The following is a 23,900-nucleotide window of genomic DNA, read 5'->3' on the forward strand; positions in this document are numbered from 1 at the left end:
TTACAAGGTATACCGGGTTTCAGTTAAAACTGAGTTGCAGTAGTCAATAATTATTTAGTTTAATTTACAAAGGCAGATATGAAAGTCATCTTGGACTGACTCCTAGTGGGATGGATTATAATCACTCAAAATGTTTCAGTTATGCCATTGTGAAATGCACGATTTACTGTGCGGATACTGTGCTAACAAAAAATTTCTAAAATTGTTTTGCTAACATTCGCATTAAGTTATACAAGTGTTTAAGTTATGAAAAATGTATTTCTGAATGTTATCTGAATGTTCAAAACACCCCATTTTTTTTTCCAAATGTTTAAAAAACAAAACAAATCTTGGCTATGCGAAAGCTAAGGGAACATTCCATTTTGTAAACATTATGGAAACTATTCTTTTGAATGTTCTCTGAAAGTTCTGAAACATAAAAAGGTTAAACAAGACAAAAATCCAACAAAAAAGTTTCAAAGCAGCTGTTAAAAAAACTGCTGAAATTACTGCCCTTACGAAAAAGTTTATTCAAGTGTGCTATTATTATACTTCTTTTAAACTAAAATTAAGAAAGTTCACTTTACTAAAGTCTACTTTTTATGCACTTCTCAGAAATATACTTGATGTACTTCTCAGAAATATACTTAAAATTGCACTTAAGTATACTTGACTTATACTGCCAGAAAGGTCTAAGTATATTTGGACTATACATGAACTCAGTCTTTTGATTGAGATATACTTAAAAGTATAATTATTCTACTTATAAATATTGATTTATACAGAAAACAGATATGTTCCTAATTCTGAGTATTTTTGTGTAGGCTAGTCCACTGGTAGTGTACAAAGGAATTTACTTCAAATCTACTTTACTCTTTCCCCGCCATTGACAGAATTTTCCGGCTATCCATGTTTTCACTGTTTTACGGTAGGAGGCGCCATATTATTACAGATCTTCTAGTAGCAGAAACAAGTGATGGAAGCATTGCTTCTACAAGTATTAAATGTACTGTACTACAAGTATTAAAATAGTACTTATAAGTTTACTTGTAGTACAGATGCAGTACAAATGAGAAATGTAGTTGTGAACTAGTTGTGCACTTAAAGTTTACTACTTCACTTATACACTTAAACATAGGCTATAGTTTGATATACTAAAAAGTGGGCAAATTTTGTCCCAAGCAGTATTTTACTACTACTAGTACATTTATATTAGTATACTTACTACATAAAGTACACTTAAAAATATTCTTGAACTTTACTTAAGTATACTTCATAAAATAAACTTGAAGTATACTTATTTTTCTTAAGGGTGGATCTCATACGAGGGATTTTAAGTGTTCAAAGTTTAAGTGTTTCAGTAAATGTGTAAGTGCCTGATTTAAAGCATATTTTTCAAATCTTTTTTCCCCTCATCTTTAATGCTGATTAATCAAACGTCTGAGTAGCCACTGTTCAAGAGACCTGAACTGAGAAACAAACTGTAATATTTTTGTCTCATGTGAGGCTGCAGAAGAACACAACTTTAACTATTAGAGTTCATGGTTCATATTAGTATTTAATTTATGGAACTTTTCATGCCCTGTATACAGTATTTCAAAAAATCTGCACATTTAAAAACTGTAAGCTTCACATCACAGCTGATGAAAACTGATGATGCCTCAAGTTACCCTGCTGTTTTTTCTCCCTGTTGTACTCGCTGACCTGTGTGTGTGTGTGTGTGTGTGTGTGTGTGTGTGTGTGTGTGTGTGTGTGTGTGAAGGTGCACCTGTTCATCTGTCATCAGTATTCAAGTGTGGTCTCCACTGTCTATTTTCCATCCACACTTACTCCAACAGCAGACCACTCGTCCAAGGACTGCAACTATTTGGGGCGGCCCTCTCCACTGCCGGACAATAAAGGCCTCACGCAGTGTGTCTCCGAGGTGATTACATAAAGGAAGCTGCAGCTGCAGGGGCAGAGGAAGAGAAAGACAGCGTCTGTGCGAGCTGAAGGGGGGTGTTAACACAGGGTGGACTAAAACAGTGCAGTGTTCGAGAAGAGTGGGGATGGACAGCAGGGGTCCTAAACACTGGGCTTTCTTCTCTGGGCCACTCCACATCCCTTTATACAGGCAGATCTGGGTCAGAGGGCACATTCCTTCAGCATCACATCATTCGGAAAACACCGCTGTCCTGCGCTCAGTAGTCCGCTGCCATCAGGTCAAGAGAGCTGTGCACCGGTCAAGATGATCAGTGTTTTTAACATTAGTATTTTACCATTTTTAAAAACTGATGACAAGAAACACTGCACACTATATGTGAATGTGTCAGTTAAAAATGAAACTGGGGGAAATGTGTTTGGCCATGCAATACTCTCCACCATTATCACAGGGTGTTATAAGGTGTTCAGAGGAGTTTTTAGTGCGTTGCTATGCAGTTACTAGTAAGTAGGAACAATGATATTGTTGCCTTAGAAAGCACTGCTACAGTAATATAGCGTACCAGTCTGGTTCTGAAAGTGAAAACTCCAATTATTTTCCCCATGGAGGAATTGATTTGTTACAATTACCGTTAAAGATGGACCTACTGTAAGCTTTGAGGTTGTTAATCAATGACTTTCGTTGAAGCCATCAGTCCACATTAATCCAACTTATTTTTTTATGTATGTAACAAGGTTAGTGATAAGGGAAGAAGGAGGTGGGAACCGGCGGACGTTAAAACGTAACTTTAAGGGACTGTTTGTTTTTTATTTAAGGGGCCACCGGAGGAGTTTTGAGATCTGTTGTCAAAAAAGACATGACCCTCCCTTCGCCAGCAATAAATTTTTCTATGACCCTCCAAAATGATTGTGAAAAAAGGCATGACCCTCCCCGATAATTTATTGATTAGCCTACTTCTGTAGCCTACTGGTTTGCGCTTGGCAAAGATGTTCAGATAGCCATTGTTTTTTTTTTTACCATAAACTCTTGCTTTCTCGTCTTACTAGGGCTGTAACGATAGACCAAACCTACGATTCGGTTCGTATCACGATTTTTGATTTTAGATTTGAAAAAAATCATGTTTTCGGTGCTGATGCGGTGTGACTCGTTCAACATGTGGGTGGCGAATAAAGCATCTAAAAGCTGTCACAAAGAACCGGCAAAAGTAATGATTATTAATGTCAAATATAGCAAGGAGCCATTTTAATTGTTTATTAATAAACAAGTGTTTTCTGTGTCGACTGCAAAGATGAAGTTGACGATGCGTCGTGATCTTCTCAGAACGCGCCAGAGAGAAATGCACATTTCATAAGCAGAAAGCAGTCTGTTTTCCTTCGTTTTGAATTGTTCTGTTTAAAAGTAGACATTTCAAGCTTTCTATATATTTCTCAGGTCTGTGAGGCAAGTAGCATAGCTACCTTTCGCTGAGTTTCGGTTCATTTATGAGACAAGAGTCCAGTTCACTCGCCCGCGCCTCCGTGTCATGATTATCTATTTTCTACTATATTTACTTCTTATTTATTAAATCCAGATGAAACATTGATTAAAATTAAGATACAATTAATAAAAAAACGAAATTCACTTTAAAGAAAGGATTTGTGCTTTCTGTTTGAGGTCTCTGTGAAATTTTTAAAGTCGCTTTCAGAGCAGTCATGTCCGTAATGGAGAACTGTCACGCCTGTAACAGTTTTTTGTTTGTTTTTTTTTACATAAATGCGAACACGAAAAATAAAATAAAAATAATATTTTATGTTCTGTGGAGGCCGATCTTTATTCATCCGGTGGGTATATATCTTTTGGTTTGCACGGTGTAGGCCTAATTTATAGAATTACTAAAAAATATTTTGCCACCTAAAAGTTAAAGATTTTTTGTGTCACGTCACGTGTATTTCCCTCATATTAAATATAAAACGCATGTGTAGACTGATATTTTTCTAATGTCTTGACTCCTTTCAGACGTTTCAAAATATTAGTATTAAATGCATTTTCTGAGAATTTATATTTCAAGTTTTGACTGCAAATGTCACGTCCATAACACTGGAATCGCCCAATTTTAACAAATTTATCCTCAACTAGTTTTTGTGGTATAGTTCTACGTATTTTATTATGTTAACTTAAATAATACTAATAGTAATTTAAAGATGTGGTAGCCCTACATCTTACACATCGTGGAAACAAAATAAGAATGGAAACTAAAATATGGTAGTATCGCGCTACAGCGCACATTCTATCAGCTACAGATCTGGCGCCTCAGTCCCAATACTGTAAAACTCGACGTACATTCACATCACATATTAATGCAGCGGTAGAGAGTTACACTCACAGTACACTGTGCACTTATTCGCAATCACAAAAGTTCATTATTTGCTTGTGCTTTAAAGCTTTGCCGGGTAAACATTTCTTTGGCATTCTGTTTTGACATGATGCACTTTTTCTGAGCGCGAACTGAAGTGCGCGCGCACTGTCAAACAGCGCCAAACTGGATTTTTGTTGGGTCAGACCCATCTGATATCGAAGGGGGGCTGATAATGCGAGATCAACATGGAGCTAAATGGAAAAAAAATAGCACCAAACAAGCCACTTTGAAATGTTGCTGTTTTCATGAATATAAAAGTTGGGTGACCCTCCCCCTAGACTAAAAAAAGTTGGATGACCCTCCCGTCAACAAAGAGTAAAAAGACATGACCCTCCCCTATTTTCCTCCGGTGGCCCCTTCCATAAATACCGAACGGTCCCTAATATCATAAAATTAACAAACACAAAACGAAAGCCCCTAACGGACGACTGCCGCATAAAAACTTAATAAAACACAACAAAAAAACTCTTTAACTCCGCCCACTCCCATGAATTACCACAGATGATGTAATCGAGTCCTCTTATGCTCTTAAATATTTAAATATTTGTATGTATAAATGCATATTTTGCAATAATTCTAAAATCGTTTCTATAGATATAATAAACAAATTTAAATGAATAGTTTTATATTTCACCATAGTTTTTAATTTGATTGTCGTTTGCAATGCTTTTTTAAGGGATAGTAGTAGTAGTAGTGCTTTCCCTCTTTAACCCTTTCCCCGCCAGCATTTTCTGAAAAAGTTGTCAGCCAGTGCCTGCATTTTTCCATCATGTTCACAAAATGTAATGGCCCCATTTGTTGTATGAGTAAGTAAACATTCAATATATCAAAAGAAAGAAAAGAGCCTCTGCTTTTAAACATACAAAATAATACTTGAATGAGAAGAAGATTTTCTCGTTTACATGTCAAAAAGACTTTGTCCGGATTGGATTCAGAACAATGATCAAAACATAGATTGAGTAGATCGAGTCCATCAACAGCCCCAAAGCTTGAACAGTCGTATACCTCTTTGCATTGTTTGCATATATTTATAATCTCACTTTATTAACTCTTTCCCCGCCAGGTTTTTTTTTTTTTAAGTTGCCAGCCACCACAAGCATTTTTTATAATTTTCACAAAAATGAATTGGAAAAAATACTCCCAGAACCAATACTGCTGAAAAATTTGCTCTATAAGCACTTTTATAATTCACCATTTTTTAACGAACCTTTGATAAATCGTGCAACATATTTTTCTTTTGACTGTCTGTATTAGCATATGCATGAACATGTAGGTCTGTTCATGCTAGTGAACTGCTAAGCTTGTGTTGTTTTTTGTCATTACCAATCAGAGAGGGAAGTCGTGAGATGTGCCTATTTGTAAAGAATGTTTGAATTGGCCGACTCTAGTCAGCGATGGGAGCTGGGCCATTTGGCTTTAGGAAAACCAGGTGCAAAATCTGAAAAAAAGGAGATTTTTTTTCTATTGCATCACAACTAACAAGGGAAAAAAAACACAACAGATTTTCTCTTCAGTAGCCAGTTTGTTTGTTTAAAAACAGGAAGTGTGCAGGATGTTCCTCTGATGATGAATCTCATGTTTATATGAAATGGCTGATTGTGGTGCTTTTTGTTATGCACCGACACTGAGTCCTATTACACAGTTGTTTAGCAAAGGCTTCAGCTCGCAGGCAGTTGGAGTGTGAACTCTGTGTGTGTGTCAGGCCTGCTAGCTACAGCCTTTCATGTCAGGCACAAGTAAACAGGAACCCCGGGGCCTGTCTGTGGTCAGAGGTGGAAACCAGGCCACTGTAACCGCCAGTAAGGAAGGATGAGGTAGGACAAGAGAGACAAGCCATGAGCCTGACTTCTTATTGATCCCTTATGAGTTTTTGCGAGATTTTTTTGTCTATCCCGCACTTTAAAGTTCTCATTTCTTTCTGTACTGAAGAGGACATGAACAGACAACTTGCAAACAACTGGGACGTTGGATCTGTCAGCATTCCAGAATTAATGAATGTCTGTAGCCGAGCCAGTGTCTCGTTTATAGCGGTTCTGTCTGCCGCCCAATAAAGATGAATGCACTAAATCAGGGGTGTCGAACTCAATTTAGCTTGAAGGCAGAGAGGACACAACATCACTGTGTTATTTTCTTCTTCTTAATCTTTGGTGTAGTCATGTATAAAGGCAATATGAGTGATTTAAGAATAAATGCTCTGGACAAATAATCAGAATATTGGAGGAATGTGGTAGAGTGATTACAGCCCATGGTTCATAAAAGTAGAATTGTTTTATTACTTGTTTTATTAAAAAAGTTAAGAAGAATTAACCATAAATGACAGAGTATTTAAGTTGTTTCCGTTGCTTTAAGTGGAAAAAAAAAAAAATCCAAGTGATTGAACGCCTGGCATACGCACGCACATCAGTTCTAGCATTGCTAACTGGGCATCACAGCCTATACGTCATCAGATTTAAAACTGAGTGTCTATTTACACTAAGTGCAAATAAATCTGGTTGGGCCAGACAAAATTACAGAAAACGCTAGATTGTCAACAGCCTTTTGCTGAACTCGCTCTACTCCCTTTTCCCATCATATATCAGATCGGAAAGAAAATATACGAAAATTGGAAATAAAGTGTCTAACGTGTGTTTAAAATAAAGTGTTTATCAGTAAAGGTTAGGGGTTGGTGTAGAGAGGGCTTTATTGTCCCAGTAAGGCGGAATTTTATTAAATATAATAATTTACACTGTTATTATTTCATACCGTTTAATACAAAGGTGCAAATAGTATCAGCCACTATTTATAATAAGTATAAGTAGCATCTACTAACACTTATTGCAAAGAAAACACTGCTATTTTCACTTAGTGTAAATAGAATCTATTGCTATTTTTAAACTTAGTGTAAAAAGCAGCTATCACTATTTGTACTTAGTGTAAATAGCATATATCGCTAAGAAAATTACAGATTTTGTAAAGAACTGCCAGACATTTAGGTAACACCAAAGACTCGCTGATCAACTCAATGAAAAACAACTCAAAGGTTGTCTTTTTGCACTGCCTGCAGAATACCATAACAATCATAAGAATGCACACTTTTTTGTGACTAGTTTGAGCAGAGTTCATTGCTTACATTACTGAACATTGGTGTCACTTTAGAGCAGGCGTTCTCAAACTTTTTGGGGCCCATAGGGTAGAACATTTTCAGTTTAATGTTTCACCGGATATGCACGTAATGTCTTATTTAAGGAGATGTGCTTGAGTGCTGTCAGTCATGCATATGAATGTAAAAATAATGCAGTCTGAAACTCATCACACGTGATCAGGGGCGTCGCTAGACCACGGGCAGGCCTTCAGGGGCTGGACTCTCTGCGAGTCAGTGACTCTTTCCTCCCTCAATACCACACTCTTTCAAAAAAGGTTAAATGTTTAATGGGTTTTTTCTATTTGTTTCTAGTGATAAAGTATGTTTGTGAGCTGTTTAATTCATAACATTTAATTTAAATTAAAAATGAATTAAAACAAAATCATAAATTAAAACTAAATCCATAAGATGATCCTCTAATGTAAACCCCTAAAGGGTTCTATATGTGAAGCGCCGGACAGAACCCTTTAAAGTTATATATAGAACCCGGTCGTAGGTGTTTGAGTCGCTCAGTTCATTATTACTGTTATGAATTAGCATAATTAAAGGGGTTTGGCACTCTGTGCCCCTTACAGAAAGAGCAGATGAATATTAAGAGTGGCCTGCTGATGGCACATGTGAAGCACATTCCAGTCCTCTGATGTCATGTCTGAGAATTGCAGCTCTCACATTACACTGTCAAAGGCATGTTGTGTTTTCAAACACACTCTATAACCTCAAAAGAATTTCTGTTTGGTGAATGAGTTCTTTAGAGTCTCAAATTCGGTGTAATCAAGGAGAAACTCTCCTTGTGTGCTGTTACGGTGACTCTAGTTCACCTCACTGGAATGAGTCATTTGAAACGTCATGAGCGCTGGAGTCTGTGTGAAAGAATGTGTGCTGAAGTGCTGAGTGTTCAGCTGATGACATATCTGCTCCACAGCAGGGAGGCCTGAGAAAGGATCAGAAGAACAAATAGTCATGATGTCTTTGTCTCTGCTATTGGAAATATTGACATTCCCCGTGCTTGACCTTCCATCACAACTGAATCAGGAGTCACGGCTGACGCAGGTCAGGATCAGTCTGCTCATGCAACATGTTGAAGTTGAATATCCAGGTGTTTGAGAGCACTGACTGGTTTAGAGCCCTACAAGTTCCACAATGTGAAAAACGTGTCTCTGTGTGAATGAGCGATGCAGTTTCCTATTTGTTTGTGTCAAAAAAAATCACCAAAAATAAGAGATTTTAAAAGAAATTTGATGGCATTTTAAAAATTTAATTTAATTGCTAATGTTGTATGCCTGTGATTTCTATAGTTTTTAATAACAGATTTGTATTAAATCATAAATCCAGAAAAATTAAACCACACAACACAGAATTAAAAAAAAAAAATTCAAAGGGCCCTATTATTGTAAAAATGTACAAAATTGTAGATTATTGTAAAATGCTTTAAACTTTCATAAATTCTATTGATTAGACAGTCTTTTTGATTAATACAATGTTATTAAACCAATAAAAATAAACAGAATCCAAAAAAAAAAAAAAAAAAAAACAACAACAAAAAAACCCATTTAAACAGAAAATACAGAATTTGGGAAAAAAATAAAACAGATTGCATAGGGCCCATTGTTATTAATTTTTTTTTAGTTACATAATTTCAAATAATTAGACTTTTTTTTTTTTTTTTTTTGAATTAAATTTAAATTTAAAGGTGAAGTAAGCTATTTCTGAAAAACGCTGTTGAAAGTGGATCGGACCGAGCACCAAAACACACTTGTAACTAATCAGCAGTAAGGTGCGTATACGCTCATTAGGGGGGAGGTGCCTGTGTTGCAATGGGCGTTTCTCAAACGGAAGGCTGCATCTACCGAGACTGTGGGTGCTTCTCAATTCTTATTTGTGCATCCTCGTTTCCTTTCCTCGCCACCCGGGAAGACGGCGAGGAAAGAAAATGAGGACGGAGGAATCGAATGCAAGCTTTTTCTATACATTGTTTTATACAGCTCAGTACCGACTCGTTTTCAGTCAGTATTTTTGTGAATTGGAATGTGTGCAAAGGATTATGGGTGATTTAAGTGTGTTTGTGTGTGATCCTTTTGAGTAGGGGCGTGTTTGTGTTGGTGATTTAAAATTTAAACAGAACAAACATAATCCAGAAAAAAAATTTAACTGATTTTTGGACAAATTTGATAGGGCCCTACTGGTGCATTAAAGTCCAGCTAATGGCTGTCTGAAATGCACATTATACGTTTGCAACATTTTCTGATTTACACGGTAAAGCAATGGTATAGTTCTATGATTCATCAGCATAAAGCTATAATACTAATGAATACCACACTCTCATTCCAGCAGGAATAACTGTGTGTAACTGAAGTTCACTCAGTTGTTCAGGCAGAGCTTAAAACACTGTTTTAAAAACTTAAAAAGTCCAAAACCTCTGATGGCCTCTTGTTTATTGCTGTTACTGAAGAGGGAGGTTTCAACGAAGAAGCTGAAATATTGTTTTAAAGTCATTTGAAATCTTCCATTTAGCTTAATTACCCTACAGCTGGTTTTAGTTTTATCCACGGCAGAACTTTCTCACCACTAATTTGAACTGGTTCCACTGCTATTGAGTGTTGAGCAAAAACACCCTCCAATTCAGAAACCAGTGCTGCATCAGCGTGTCCTGGCTGACCCCACAAGAGCAGAAACACAGAAGAGCCACAATAGAGACGAAAACAAGATCTTTGTCTCATTTGCACTCTTAGCGGCTTCTAGGCAATTGCTAACCCAGCATTGTAGAGCCTTTGAGACTAACAAGATGCATATGCAGATGTGAGTCTCTCTGAGGTTGGTGCGCTCTCGTGAGACACATTTTATTGTGCTGTTTCCCACCAGCAGAGGCTCATGGGAATCTTAATAACATGGGCTTTCCAAACTCCACTTTGAATCACCCTGGCTAATGTACACACTATGAACCTATGATTCATTTGGAGAAAACACAAAGCAGAGAATACGATTTTCAAGTCAAAACAAAAGGTCATGTACAACCAGTCATTGTCCTGACGAAATGTGGCTCATTTCTGAGAGAAACAGGATGTTAACAGATGGTGCCCCCTGTGGTAGTTTGTGCCCTATGCAGAATGCATACTCTGTGTATAGGGAGTAGCGGTATTGGTCATTTGTCAGAATTGACAAGATAAAGCTAACTGGACGGGTAAGACGATTAAAGGGATAGTTCACCCAAAAATGAAAATTACCCAGTGATTTACTCACCCTCAAGCCATCCTAGGTGTATATGACATTCTTCTTTCAAACGAATACAATCAGAGTTATATTAAAAAAAGTATCCTGGCTCTTCCAAGCTTTATAATGGCAGTGATTGGCCGGTTTCTGTTTTGAAGTCCATAAAAGTGCATCCATCCATGATAAAAGTAATCCACACTACTCTGGGGGGTTAACCCTCTGGGGTCTGAGGTGTTTTCTGGGCCCTGGAGGTGTTCTGACATGCGCTGACATTTGTGCTTATTTCTGTTACTTGTTACATTTTCATGGCTAATTACACTGTATTTGGCATATAATATGTCAGCAGAATGTATTGTCACTGAACACTGAATTGTCACTGAAATAAGGTCATGAAACCCATACTGATTATTTCTTCAAAAGACTTTTGAAAATTGTATCATGTAGCCTAGAATATTTGCTCCAAAACTATGTGAAAATCATCCTGCCTACTCATTCAGATAAAACAATATATTGATTTAAAATTTGTAGGACATGTTTTGTGTAAGAAAGCTTTATGAGCTTTTTCATGCTTTATCATGAATATTGATGTTTCGCACCTGAGAAAGACAAAAACCCTCCCATGATGGCCCTATCAAGAGCTATGAGGCCCTATCATTATGAGGAACCTTACAAGGTTTAAGTGTGTACACAAAGAATGCGGAGATATTTAAAAAAGAATGGCTTTTTGATTGTTTGGATTTTTTTACAACACAACATACTCCAAAGATACACAACAAATGACAAAAAAGCACATTATTGAATACACTGATCTAAAGAAAGAGCCTTGAACAGTCACACACCTTTGTGCCATTCCTGAAACATAGTACATACCTGTCATTTCCAAGGTGTTTGATTTTTCACTTTACCATGTTCATGTACAAAGACTCAAGTGAATGTTGAAGTCAGCAGGACTCATCAGTGGCATCTGGTCCCTGTAAAAAACAAACAAAACAAAATCAGCTGTGAACATGCTGATATCAAGAGAAACTATAGAGCTGCACGATTTTGGGATATACAAATACATTTTAGTTTTTTTGCAATTTAAAATTTACAAAATACACACACACACACACACACACACACACACACACATATATATATATATATATATATATATGGAGAAGAAAGAAATTGAGAAATTGAGAAATTGAGTCTTACATGATATGTGAAAAACTGCAAGGTTAAGAGCATATTTGCATTGTTGTAGTATCAACAGGTATTATGACATTTTGCATTTACATTACTGTTAATCAGCAGTGGTGGAATGTAACGAAGTACAAATACTTCATTTCTGTAGGCCTACTTTACTTAAGTAGAATCAATAGTGCATACTTTTGACTTTTACTTCGTTACATTTTGCAGCAGTTATTATACTTTCCACTCTACTACATTTCTACAACGTTTCGTTACATTTTCTGATCAGTTTTTCCCCCTGCCAAAACAGGGATTGAATTTTTTTTCCTGTTTTCTGTGCTGATGCGGTGGTGACTCGTTCATGTAACATAAGGGTGGCGCTGCCAATAAAGCACCTAAAAGCTGTCACAAAGAACCGGCAAAAGTAATGATTATGAATATGTAAAATATAGCAAGGAGACATTTTAATTGTTTATTAATAAACAAGTGTTTTCTGTGTCAGTGCCCTGCATAGTTTAAAAGAAGACCTTCCAAGCTTTCTATAGATGGGTCATTCCTACTATTCGGTGCCATTTCAGCTTGGTAAATTTCTATCAAAAAAGTTAAAATTTCCATGATTTAATAATTTTATCTGAAGAATGGCTTTTTATACTACAAGAAAAATATATTGGTCCAGCTCAGGAAATGACTCTTTAATAATTTTGACCAAATTCTTCACACATGCAAAGGCCAAATGTCCACCCTGTTACCGGACATTCTCATATCAATTAATAAATGTTTTGAATCCACAGTTATTGAAATATTTACATTTTCTAAGAGCTAAAATGTCCCTCACTTTACCCTGCAAATGTATTTTAACAAAGTGTTCATCAACAAGCATTATCATGAAAAAAGTTATTGTATTTTAAGGCACAGTGGTAATTTCAACACATTTCTTTAGAATAAAAAGACATTTCAATGGAATTTTGTCCCATTTTTAAATAATTTCATATTGCCATTTCATTCCCTAAAATTAACCACAAAGATATGCACAACATTTGTTGAACTTATTTTATTAACTTAAAAAAACACAGAGGTAACAGGGTGGACAGTGTAACAGGGTGGACAGAAGGGGTAACAGGGTGGACATCACACCATTGAACAACAATAAATGTCATCAACTCATTTACCCTGGCACCCCCTGAAGAATGTCCACATCAACATTCAAACTTATTTTTTTTTCAGATAACTTAATTTACACTTAAATAGGTTCAGATAGGTATATCTGCCTTTTTTCAGGGTCTGCATCACGACGTACTCTGTAGCATCGCTGCTTTTCTGCAGCAGACAACGGTGTCATTTCCTGACAAATACATACTTACCATTTAAGCTACTCTTTCTTGAAGGTATATAACAAATAAATGTATAATACATTAATTATAAGTACCAATTCAAGCTGTAAACACTTATTTATTTAGCATTTACACCCACTCTGTAACAATATGTCCACCCTGTTACTGTGCAAAACAGTAACAGGGTGGACAGTAACAGGGGGGACATTTTATGCTAAAGTTAGCCATTGCTACTCATGTGATGAAAAACAAGTTAGTGTGCAGTGATCACTGAGGAAGATTTTTAACCTGTTTATTAACCATATTTTCAAAATTACAAACAATTATCAGTTTCCACTATAAATAGGCATAACAGGGTGGACATGTTATGCTTTGCCACATCAGTGAATCATTCTAAAACATTGAAAAAAGGGTGAATTAAGGAGTGATATTTACTCAGCTTCTTGAAGAGAATTTGCCACCAAAAAGTATTCCTGAGAGTCATGTCATTAGAGGAACAGTCAAGAGGCGTGTTCAGAGGAATTTTCCATCAGAGTAACAGGGGGGACATTCAATTCAGGGACACAACATATTTTTAAGACTTTAAGCATTAAAAATGTATTACTAACAAAAAATATATTTTGGTGAGGAATATTATAAATAAGAATATACAACAATATTAAAAAAAATTGGAGTTTATTTGATTTGTATTACTTATATTTGTGGCTGAAGTTATGCAAGCTTACTTGGGGACATGGCAGTTTAGCCTACTTGCACTAAAATCAGAGTAATTAATCCTGGGTACATATTATTGTGTTCTATGGTAAAGGGGGATTAACTATTTAAGATGATCATTTAGAAACAAGTATTAGCCCATTTTTACTCAAAATATACCACATTATGTCATGAGGACTCAAATGGCACCGAATGCTAAGAATGACCCAGATATATTTATTAGGTCTGTCAGGCAAGTAGGCTCCCTTATACGCTGAGTTTCGGTTCATTTATGAGACGAGAGTTCAGTTCACTCGCCGGTGTGTCCGTGTCATGATTATCTATTGTCTATATACTATATTATACTTCTTATTTATTAAATCCAGGCAATTGGTTGATGGAACATTAATTCAAATTAAGATACAATTAATACAAAACGAAATTCATTTTAAAGAAAAGCTTTGTGCTTTCTGTTTGAGGTCTCAGTGAAAGTTTTAAACAGTCTTTTAGTGCTGCTTTCAGAGCGGTCCCGTCCGTAACATTGTTTTTTCCTCATAAATGCAAACATGAAAAATAAAATAAAATGAATATGTTATGGTCTGTGGAGAGCCAACCCTTCTTCATCCGAGGGTATTACTTTGGTTTGCAGTGTAATTCACAGAATTACCAAAAAAATATTTTGCCACCTAAAAGTTAAAGATTTTTTGTGTCACGTCCACGGCATGTGTAGCCTATTTCCCTCATATTAAATATAAAACGCTTGATTACACATTGTATTACCTTGTTATGATATAGTGACCAATACAATGTGCCAAACATATTTTCCTTACCTTGTCATTCAAGGCCAGGACACTTTTTGTACAACCAACGTTGTGCTGAACTTGACAAAATTGATCTGCTGCTGCAGCGGCAGCCAGCAGCTCGTGAGTTTTGTTTTTTGTTTGTTTTTCCAAGACAGTAGAAGGTTCTGGAACTTTTGCGCGCTACCACATCCCGCGTAACTACGGATCTCCCAGGAACATTCATTATTGCTGTGTACATTTATCCGTGTTGAGTTCTGAGTAGTAGCCTACCTAGATGCGCATGGCATGCGCGAGCGGAGCGCGATCATGGTCGACTGACAACGAGATTAAGCAGCTGAACAAGAATACGGCCGTGTCCCGATTGTTCTCATCTCAGCTCCCTCGAGACAAAATAGACATGCCATTTCAAAGTCTTTCATTTATAATCAGAAATATGTTTTCAAAAGCATCACTTTCATCAAATTTTATGTGACATAATTTCCAGTAGGCAACTGACTGCAAACGAGCAGGCTTATGTGCCGGGGCTGAGCCCCGGAGAGCCCCGGCCCAATTTAACCACTGTATATATACATATATATATATATATATATATATATATATATATATATATATATATATATATATGGATTATCATATGTTACTTCAAATGTTTCCATTCATTATGATGTTATGAAATGAGATAAAAACATGAAGCCTAATGTTTGGGGCGTTTTGCTTTTCGAACACACAGCGGGAGTGACTCAAACTCACAGTGCGTGCAGAGAACATTTACTGAAGCGATCGAGCTTCATGTTTCTGTGTGTGCACTGCACAATCTTTGTGTGCGAGTAACTGTTTGTATGTGTGAGTGTGTGCTTCAATGAAGGCAGTGCATTCATTTAGAACTGTAACTGTAACTGCCTGTGCATTCAACTTTTTTAATGCACACTTTCCAGCAAAACATATTATGGCCTTTTCTGTGATTGGCCAGTTTATTGTGCCCTAAAACAGGCAATCAATCTCCATAATCACATAATCACGATTATTACTTAGACAATTAAAGGTTGGGTAGGCAATTTCGGAGAGGCTAGCAATAGCAAGCTAGCTTTGTAAGCATGAGATCCCACCCTCCCTTCAGAGTGCTCTCCAAAGCCATTTCTCCTCCAAAACCCTTAAGAAAATTAACAATGGTTTTACTACAAATAAAACAAACAAACAAAACCTGGTTATTGTAGCTAAACCATGGTAACCACAAATTAACCATGGTTCCCTTTCAAGGGAACTCGCGTTGCGTCGAGAATGACGCTATGGAGAACGCTTTGCGTGATGACGTCTTGAAGCACATGTAAAATCAGTCCAATGGTGTGGCGGAACGTCAGAGGCGGGTGACGTCACGTACCAGGAAGCTATAAAAGCCGGCCTGAAACAGAAAACGAAAGCTTTCTGAGTCTTCAGTCGCGCTCTGTGTTGAAATCTGTCCTTGTTATTTGGTGTTGTCTGTCTATATTATATATATTCAGTATGGCGAGCAATCAGCAGTTTAGAGTGTGTGTTCATCCCTGCCCGCGTTATTTAACGGGAGGTGACACACACACTCTTTGTGTTGTTTGTTTGGGAGAGGAGCATGCCCAGTCAGCACTCGAGGGTGGTGACTGTGTGCATTGCGACGCGCTTCCATTGCGTACGCTCCGATCCCGCCTGGCTCGATTTAGTCAGGATTACGTTCCCCAGGGCTTGGGTCCCGCCACTGCTGAGGCTCGGCGTCGATCTCAGACCTGGGGTTCGCAAATGGATCTGTCAGTGGATGTTGAGACGGGCTCTGCCTTATCTCAGCCTCCTTCTGACAGATCCAGTGCCTCTCATCAGGGTGTGGAAGCACGCGTTGCGGTTTCTTCCCCCCCGATGGAGGCACCAACACTGCAATTGTCCAGCTCTGAGGAGTTGGACGTTGTTAGTGTTGCCGCTGAGTCTGAGGATTCGCCACCTCAGTCTCATGCGTTTGAAGAATTGCTCGACGTGGTTACAAGAGCCGTTGAGCGATTATCTATTGAGTGGCCAGAAGATAGGCAGGACGTTCGTTCGAAAAGTAAGCTCGACGAACGCTTCCTGCCATCTCGTACACAGCCTCAGCGCAGAAGCCTTCCGTTTTTCCCCGATCTCCACACCGAGGTGTCGAGATCGTGGGGGAAACCCATGTCTTACAGAGTATACACACCACAAACATCACACTACTCTTCCATTTATAAATATAAAGATTATGGTTATGGGGAGATGCCGAAGGTGGAGGAGACGCTCGCGAGCTATCTTTCTCCAGCAACGGCATCTTCCCTGAAGGCTTCTACACTTCCCTCTAAGCCAGTTAAGTTTACTTCTGCCCTGGTTCATAAATCGTATGCAGCCGCTGGTCAAGCTGCAGCGTGTCTGCATACGATGTCCCTTATGCAGGCATATCAGGCCGAATTACTGGGTGATTTAGAGGAGGGCGGGGGAATTGGCCCTGACACAGTAGCCGAACTGCGCAGAGCCACAGATCTGTCTCTCAGGGCCACCAAGGAGACCGCTAAATCAATCGGGCGGTCTATGGCAGCCCTGGTGGCCACTGAGAGGCATCTGTGGCTCAATCTAAGCGACATAAAAGATAAAGAGAAACATGTTCTCTTAGATGCTCCGGTCTCCACTGTTGGGTTATTTGGTGATGCTGTAAACAGTGCTGTAGCTAAGTCACAAGAAGCTGCAAAACAGACAGCTGCACTTCAGAAAATTCTCCCCCGCCGTTCTTTCGTTGAGGCTGCTGAGCGGGAGCAGCCTCACTCATCTTAAAAGAGCGCTGAATATCGTGCCACTCAAAAACAGAGTGTGTCCTCTCGTGCTCCCCCACAAAAATCACGGGGACACGGAGGGCGCTCTCAAACCCAGCAGTCTTCGAGGGGTAAAACGGATCTGCGGACCGTTATCACCGCCAAGAAGGCTGCTGGGAAAAAGTCCTGATGTCCGTGGGCTCAGGACGAATGAGGGCAGTCCCCCCCGAAGCAGAGCGGTTAACACCTCTTTTTACAGTGCCCGTCTCTCTTCGGTACCCTCAGGGGACCGTTCTGCTAACCCTGCCGCCTCCGGTGTTACAGGGCGCAGCGGTCTCAGGCGAGCACATATCTCAAGGACCACCCGGAAACGTAGTGGTCTCGGGATGCCCGCCCCCTCTGAGGAGGGTGGTAGAGCAGTCTGTTCAGTCGTTCCCTGCCGGTGCGCCGTTACAGGGCGACGAACCGACTACTCAGCAACAACAAAATCCAGAAACCAGTCTCGAGAGGCTGGTACCTCTAGTAGAATCTTTGACAGTGTGGAAGCTACTGTCAAATGTTTCTCGTTGGGTCCTGCAGACCGTAGAAAAAGGGTATCAGATACAATTCAAGAAACGCCCACCTCGGTTTATGGGGGTCCTGCCCACAGTGGTGGGCCCCGAGCAGGTTCTGGTTATGGAACAGGAAGTAAACACTCTGTTAGAGAAAGGGGCCATAGAATATGTACCTCCCTCCAGCAGGGAAACCGGGTTTTACAGCCGGTACTTCATGGTTCCAAAGAAGGACGGGGGATTGCGTCCCATTTTAGATCTTCGAGTTCTGAACGAGTCAGTCATGCAGCTCAAGTTCAAAATGTTAACATTGAGACAGATCGTGCCACAGATCAGGTCCGAGGACTGGTTTGTCACGATAGATCTCAAGGACGCATATTTCCACATTTCCATCCGTCCATGTCACTGGAAGTTCCTGAGGTTTGCTTTCGGGGGCAAAGCATACCAATATCGAGTTCTTCCATTCGGCCTAGCTTTATCACCCCGCACTTTCACGAAATGCGTGGATGCAGCTCTGGCGCCTCTGCGCCTCCAGGGCATTCGCATAATGAACTACATCGACGATTGGTTGATTTTAGCTCAGTCGCATCAGTTGGCGGTTCGACATCGAGATGTCGTTCTCGCCCATATGAAAGAGTTGGGGTTACGGTTGAACGCCAAGAAGAGTGTGCTTTCTCCACTACAGAGGACCACTTTCTTAGGCGTGGTTTGGGATTCTGTGTCGATGCAGGCGCGCCTGTCACCGCCACGTATAGAATCCATCCTTGCAGCTGTGAAAAGTGTAAAGCTAGGCCAGCTACTCACTGTCAAACAGTTCCAGAGACTGTTGGGTCTCATGGCAGCAGCTTCCAACGTGATACCTTTTGGACTACTGCACATGAGGCCCCTGCAGTGGTGGCTCAGGACCAGGGGGTTTTCCCCGAGGGGCAACCCATTTCGCACAATCAGGGTCACGCGGCGATGCTTACGTGCCCTGGTTATGTGGAAGAAACCTTGGTTCCTGTCCCAGGGCCCAGTGTTGGGAGCTCCTTGTCGTCGCAAACTGCTAACAACGGATGCTTCCCTCACGGGTTGGGGAGCGATCCTGGAGGGTCGCTCATCTCAAGGTCTGTGGGAAGACCATCATCGTTCCTGGCATATCAATCGCCTAGAGATGTTAGCTGTCTTCCGGGCTCTGAGGAGCTTTATCACAGATCTCAGGGGACACCATGTGTTAGTACACACGGACAACACGTCGGTAGTCGCCTATATCAACCACCAAGGGGGTTTGCGCTCGCGCCCGTTATCCAACTTGGCACGCCATATCCTCTTGTGGTCCCAGGGGAAGTTACTGTCACTCAGGGCAGCTTACATCCCCGGGGTCCAGAATATAGGAGCAGACACTCTGTCGAGACAGGGGCCGAGGCCCGGGGAATGGAGGCTCCACCCCGAGGTGGTGGAGCTGATATGGAGGGAGTTTGGCCAAGCTCAAGTGGATCTGTTTGCGTCTCGAGAGACGTCTCACTGTCCACTTTGGTTCTCCCTCACGCATCCAGCTCCTCTGGGACTGGATGCTATGGTACAGGCGTGGCCGAGGCTACGTCTGTACGCCTTTCCCCCAGTTGCTCTGCTCCCGGGAGTTCTGGAGAGAGTTCGCAGGGACCGGGTTTGCCTGCTTCTTATAGCCCCGCGCTAGCCGGGCAGAGTATGGTTTCCCGATCTTGTGTCGCTCCTCGACGGGCCTCCTCTGGAGCTACCCGTCAGGAGGGACCTTCTGTCCCAGGCGGAGGGCTCGATATTTCACCCTCGGCCAGAACTGTGGAACCTGTGGGCTTGGCCTCTGAGGGGGCCCAGCTCATAGAGTCAGGTCTCTCAACTGAGGTTGTTGAGACCATTCTACAGTCCAGAGCTCCCTCCACGAGGAAACTTTATGCCCTGAAGTGGAGAGTCTTCACTTCTTGGTGTAGTGACCGTCGGTTGGATCCAGTCAACTGCCCAATTGGTACAGTTCTGGAGTTCCTGCAGGACCGGTTCACTGCAGGTCTGACCCCGTCCACTTTAAAGGTTTATGTGGCGGCCATAGGTGCTTACCACATTCCTTTGGGTGGAATGTCTGTGGGGAAAGACCCTTTGGTATCTCGTTTCCTTCGTGGCACTTGGAGGCTGAGGCCTGCAGTTCGCTCTAGGGTACCACCATGGGACTTGTCCATTGCATTACAAGGCTTGTCCCTGGCCCCCTTTGAGCCCATTGAGGAGGTTCCTGAGAAGTTTATAACTCTGAAAGCTCTTTTCCTTCTTGCTATTTCTTCTCTCAAGAGAATAGGGGATCTGCAAGCATTGTCGGTTGCTCCGTCATGCTTAGAGTTTGCTCCGGGTATGGTTAAAGCTTTTCTTCATCCGAGACCGGGTTATATCCCCAAGGTCCCCACTAATGTGGTCAGACCTATTGTTCTGCAGGCCTTCTGTCCTCCTCCTTTTCAAAATGCTGACCAGGAGGCTAATAATTTGCTTTGCCCAGTTCGGGCGTTAGACGCTTATGTCCACAGAGCTGCCCTGTGGCGTAAAAGTGATCAATTATTTGTGTGCTTTGGGTCTCCTAACAAGGGAGGTCCAGTGTCTAAGCAGAGGATGAGCAAGTGGGTGGTCGAGGCTATCTCACTTGCTTATGAGGCGGCTGGGCAGCCTTCTCCTATGGCTGTCCGGTCCCATTCTACAAGGAGTATGGCGGCCTCTAAGGCCCTTATATCAGGAGTATCGTTACAGGACGTCTGTGATGCGGCAGGCTGGTCCTCACCGCACACTTTCGTCAGGTTCTACTCTCTGGATCTAGACTCTGCTCCAGGGTCTCATGTTTTGTCTTCCTAGTGCTGCTCACCAGATTTCACACGGGACAGACACTTGTAGCTATGGAGGCGTTGGTATAGACGTTCCCCATAGCGTCATTCTCGACGCAACGCGAGTTCCCTTGAAAGGGAACGCCTCGGTTACGACTGTAACCTCGGTTCCCTGAAGAGGGAACGAGCGTTGCGTCACCCTGCCATATCTCCTTCATGCCTGTCAGCCCGACTTCAGACTATACGAAGCTTTCGTTTTCTGTTTCAGGCCGGCTTTTATAGCTTCCTGGTACGTGACGTCACCCGCCTCTGACGTTCCGCCACACCATTGGACTGATTTTACATGTGCTTCAAGACGTCATCACGCAAAGCGTTCTCCATAGCGTCATTCTCGACGCAACGCTCGTTCCCTCTTCAGGGAACCGAGGTTACAGTCGTAACCGAGGCGTTTTGCTTCACTAACCATAGTTAAACTATGGCATTTGTAGTACAACTGTGGTTATACAAATGATAATCAATCCACCAAAAAAACATGGTTACTACACTTTTACTATAATAAAACCATGGTTAATTTTCGTAAGGCAAGACATGAGTGTACACAGCAGAAGTTGGATAGCAGATGAGCGAAGCCAAACAGCTTTGACCTTTGTTTACATTGTAGCAACAACATTAAACTCATAATTGGAACTGTTAATAGAAACGCAATTACAAATAATAAGACATACTTACAGTTTGTGATCCACAAACAACAGGTTGTCCTGACAAAGTGGGAACTGCTCCATTTCAGGAGAAGCTTTTGTGCGTAGCCTGCATTGTACTCTCTTCAGGAAACTGTTCTCCGATAAAAGCACACAGATAAACGTTTGGATTGTAATGTTCAGGAACAGTGTTTCAAATTTGTGTCTACCACACTAAGTTCATCAGCCTAGGAAGGTCGAACAAATGGGTTTTGGAAACGGGATGGGAAAAAACAGCATCTCTTTGACATAGCGACAACACTGTCTTCTAATGCAGCTCAACCAGGCCTCGTCCCCCTTATTTTTGCGTATGCTGTGGGCGGGGATTATTTAACATTGTAACTTCACAAAGCCAGAAAAAAATGCAGTGTAGTCCAAACAAGTAATTCGTTGTAGTTCTTGGAAAGTGAATTCTGTTAAATAAAATATCTCCCTTTGGAGTGGACTTTGTAACCTTGCAGATCTTTTTTATGCTCAAATAAAAACATTACACTAACTACAGTTGAAAAAGTGAAAAAGCATAATAGCACTGTAACGAGGTTAGCTGGTGTGGAAAGAAGGAGGCTGGAACCCACAAACTTTAATTATAGAATAAACAAACACAAAACGAAAGTAAAGGCGGCAGCCCCTCACGGACGACTGCCGCACACACATAAATAAAACATAACGTAAAAGTCTCCTCTCGTCTTCACTGTCGCCGTTCCTCCTTTTATGCTTCCAAAGCTCCTCCGTGATAGATACGAGGCTGGTGAAGCGCACAGGTGGTGCTCATCATCAATCACGCCACTGGTCTCGCGCCGTTCTCTCATGGCTCTCGGCCCCGCTCTGCTTGCCCAGGGGGCCAGACACGGCGGCTGCGGCACCTGGGGGTAAGGACAAACGAGGCAAGAGAAAAGGAGAGGGAAGCATGTGGAGTGAAAGAAAAAAATCTTGATCAGGTTCTCTCCACGGTGGTGCTGGATTGGTGGATGGCTCGACACTCCTCCGCCGCCTGTTGGACGGTGACGGCTCCTCCGAGTTCGGGCAGCCGGCAGGAGTCCCCCATTCCATGCTCCTCCCCATCATGGTGGACGGCAGTAGGCACCGGCCCACGGTGAACGGCGGAGGCTCCTGCGCTCCCTCGTGGACGGCAGCCGCCCCTTCAGAACTCAGGTGGCTGGCAGCGAGTTAGTCCCTCCCCCCGGCAACTCACTCCAGCGCACCGCCTCGATCGTCCATGGCGGCAGGCTCTGCTCAGACGTGCTCGATGGCACCGCGGATTCCCCACAGCGGCGAGGGCTCTTTGACTGCGTGTTCCTCCTTCCTCCGGGTTGCGGCTTTCTCATACCCCTTTAATATTTAGACCACTTCTATTATTGATTGCTATCAGGATGTGAAGAGAGTTTCAACCATTATATATAAAAAAAATAATAATAATTGCCTACCCTACCGATAATCGTCAGGCAAATTTTATAATCGTGACAGCCCTACATTAATCTTCAAATCACAAATTAATTTATTTTTATTATTCTCATCACTTTTGTCCATCCATTAAAAACAGTCCACAAAACCAAAACTTTCACGCAAATACATAAAGACATCATTAAAGTAATCCATATGAATTAAGCAGTTTTATCCAAGTTTTTTGAAGAGACACGAAATTCAGTTTATAGGTGGCACAAGTTATTACATTTTGATCAGATGGTTATGTGGACAAACATTTTATTTTTTTATCTATTTATTATATATATGAAGAGTTCAGATGCAAAAGCCTCTAAATGCCATCTGAAATTTTCTTGTAGAATGATCATTTTTATCAAGCTCGTATATTTAAATTCAATAATTTCACTCTAATGGCAATGAAGATTACCTATTAATGGTCATTTAAGTGAAATTACTGAACTTAAATATACAAGCTTGATAAAAATGATCATTCTATAAGAAAATTTCAGATGGCATTTAGAGGCTTTTGCATCTGAACTATATATATATCATTTTTTTATTATTATTATTAATTAAAAAGTAAGCAGAGTCAACTTTTACTTGTTGACAATTTGTCTATCTGCTGTAAACTGCTTCTAAATGGTCCGATTACAGTTTCTGTTGGACATGTAATGCATATCTATCCTTCACAACTATTTTCCTTCTGTAGTTTAGCAGTCAGTTGTATGTGCCATTTTTCAGACAGACAGCATGGCATTATGGCATTGCTAATGTGTCTTAATATTTTCCTTCCAGATCGGACCGCTGCAGTGTTGATGAGAGGAACAGGATGATTTGCTTGGTAGGTGCTCTTGTTTTCATTCTATCCATTACATGAGTGTACAGCTTGACCACTTCTTCAAATGGTGTTACGAATGGGATCACTGTAGAAAAAACAGGAAGTCACAGAAGCAGCTGTTTGTTTTGACATGTTCACT

At 40.8% G+C, this 23,900-nt stretch overlaps 1 protein-coding gene across 6 annotated transcripts in view; it reads left to right on the plus strand.

Annotated features, from left to right (window-relative positions):
- Positions 1–23,900, plus strand: part of LOC311067761 (uncharacterized protein) — a 137,373-nt gene that overhangs the window by 66,158 nt on the left and 47,315 nt on the right. For 3 of the 6 annotated variants that reach the window (XR_014603281.1, XM_084089831.1, XM_084089833.1), the window contains 2 exons: positions 1,742–8,466; positions 23,719–23,764. Coding sequence is in view for 4 of the 6 variants with exons in the window: in XM_084089831.1 (XP_083945957.1) it covers positions 23,753–23,764 (12 nt within the window). In the remaining 2 variants the exon portion in view is untranslated. The remainder of the gene's footprint in view (positions 1–1,741; positions 8,467–23,718; positions 23,765–23,900) is intronic. The other 3 variants (XR_014603282.1, XM_084089832.1, XM_084089830.1) reach the window with 1 other exon arrangement.

Source organism: Abramis brama, assembly GCF_963993115.1.
Source record: "Abramis brama genome assembly, chromosome: 17".
In the NCBI taxonomy this organism is placed as follows: Eukaryota; Metazoa; Chordata; class Actinopteri; order Cypriniformes; family Leuciscidae; genus Abramis; species Abramis brama.